The sequence below is a fragment of the Cryptomeria japonica genome, chromosome 10 (assembly GCF_030272615.1).
Source record: "Cryptomeria japonica chromosome 10, Sugi_1.0, whole genome shotgun sequence".
In the NCBI taxonomy this organism is placed as follows: domain Eukaryota; kingdom Viridiplantae; phylum Streptophyta; class Pinopsida; order Cupressales; family Cupressaceae; genus Cryptomeria; species Cryptomeria japonica.
Genome location: NC_081414.1, coordinates 270,756,623 through 270,758,780, shown reverse-complemented (window position 1 = coordinate 270,758,780; position 2,158 = coordinate 270,756,623). Strand labels below are relative to the sequence as shown.

The 2,158-nt window shown below is 39.1% G+C and overlaps 1 protein-coding gene across 1 annotated transcript; it reads left to right on the top strand.

The window, feature by feature from the left end:
- Positions 1-228: 228 nt before the first annotated feature.
- LOC131858898 (citrate-binding protein-like) lies at positions 229-974 on the top strand. The gene is made up of 2 exons (XM_059212372.1): positions 229-294; positions 570-974. The coding sequence occupies exons 1-2, from the start codon at positions 229-231 to the stop codon at positions 972-974; spliced, it is 471 nt and encodes a 156-aa protein (XP_059068355.1).
- The last annotated feature ends 1,184 nt before the right edge of the window (positions 975-2,158 follow it).

Below are 2,158 nucleotides of genomic sequence, written 5' to 3'. Positions count from 1 at the left end.
GTAGAAAGCAACAGAAAATAGAAAGAAAGTGAGGGGCGAATCCATTTCACACTCTCTTTTCATTTTGTGTAGTTCCTGCCCTAAACAACCGGCACATTCTGGATCAATGTGCCGGCAAGGGAAAAGGGTAACAATGTCCAAACAAAAATTGTTCTGTGCCTCCATATAAATTCACAGAGCATTGCAGGTAGTACACAGACATTTTACTTCCATCCTTAGAATTAATCAATGGCGGGGATGTTTGCGATTTTGTGTGGGCTCTTGATTTGCCTAGGAAGCTTTGGATATGCCCAGGTAACTGCATCACCAACTGAGTGTTTTACTCAGCTGAAATTATCCGAGGCAAATTTTGACATACAAATCCCCTATGATAAAGAGCAATCCCAACGTTACAGCTTCATTAATGGCGTCCATTCCATGTGGGTTTACAAAAACGACAAACTCCACAGTCCAGACAGCAACACCAAGCCCAGGACAGAAATCCGCATTGAGATTAGTTTCATATTTTTGATCTATCATCTTCTTCTAAAATTTTCTTAAGGTGCCGCCATGTGATTGTGTTTGTTTAGGTAATTGACGGTGATGTTATACAGGGATATAACTATACAAGTGGGGTGTGGCAGTTCGAGGGTGAGGTGTATGTTTCACGGGGGACGACTGGAGTATCTGTCATGCAAGTTTTCGGCGGTGTGGAACATGCCACGGCTTTCATGCTGCATGTTTACGACGGAAAGCTAATGCGATACCATGAGCAATTGGTAGCGTCTGATGTTTATGATCGCTGGATTCATCTCAACGTTATCCACGATGCAGACGAAGGGAAAGTGTCCGTGTTTGTGGATGGGAATGAGGCGCTAGTGGCCGATGATAGAGGTCGGGCCAATCATTACTTTAAGTGTGGAGTGTGCACTCAGACCGATCCTTCATCTTGCATGGAATCTCGATGGAGAAATATCAAGGTTTGGAGGAAATAGTATACCCGCGTGAGAGTGGTTGATTGTTCACAGTAGGTACTTGTAATAAGAATAGCAATCACGGTACTATAAGGAGTTTTAGTAGGTACTTATAATAAGAATAGCAATAATAAGAATAGCAATCACGGTATTATGAGGATGCATCTATTCGGGCTTCAAAACGGTAGTATGGATTGACAAACACGCGTGTTAGTCGCACGTTTTACACCGTCGATTTTGCAATAAATGGTTGCGATTGACTAACACATCGCTATCACGTTGTACGAAAGGTCCATTTTGGAGCCTGAATAGCCACGGCCCATCTATTCTGGCTCCAAACGATAGTACGGATTGACTAACACGCGTGTTAGTCACGCGTTTTACACCATCGATTTTGCAATTAACGGCTGCAATTGACTACCCTGTCGCTAACACATTGTATGAAGGTCCGTTTTGGACCCAGAATAGACGCAGCCGTACTATAAAGAGTTTCAAATCAAGAAAATCCTATTCATGTGTGATGTGCTGCAAAAAGTAGATACATAAGTACAAAACTAAGTTTTCTAGCTTAAATTCATGTCCAACTAGAGAATAATTGTGAACATTATTCCATAGTAATATATTGTGAACTATTTCTGAAATTTGAAAAGTGAAAAAATGTACCTTTAATCATCAACAAAATTCACATTAACCGATTCTCATGGCTGAGGGGTAAGTATGCTTTGATGAGTCCCTCGAGGTATTGAGGAGGCATCCAGATCCTTTGATAAAATAAGAGCATAAAGGAAAGAAGAAAGAGGGAAACTTTATTACTTAAAAGATGAAAAACGAGAAAAAAAATTTCATGCAAATTCTATTTGAATTTAGTTATATAAAACTGAAAATTGCACATGGCAGTGAAGCAATATGGTGATTTGCATGGTAGTGCATCACTTAACAACATAATAGCTCTTGATGTATAGAGGATTCATAATATGATCTTTGAGTGTCAAAAATTAGATCTTTGCAATTGCCTTAGTAAAGATATATGTAAGATGTTCTTGAGCATTGATATACTTTGGTTCTACTTCCTTCTTTTGCATCCAATCTCAAATGCAACGCTGCTTTAAATCAAAATGTTTTGTCCTACTATGATGGACTAGATTCTTGTCCAATTTGATTGCACTCATGTTATCAAAAAAAAATTATTGTAGACTAAATTTGTT

Excerpts from the sequence above, each read along its gene's own strand:
- LOC131858898 (XM_059212372.1), top strand. The coding sequence starts at position 229 with ATGGCGGGGATGTTTGCGATTTTGTGTGGGCTCTTGATTTGCCTAGGA. Across the intron at positions 295-569 it reads GAAGCTTTGGATATGCCCAG|GTAATTGACGGTGATGTTAT; the intron begins GTAACTGCATCA and ends GTGTTTGTTTAG.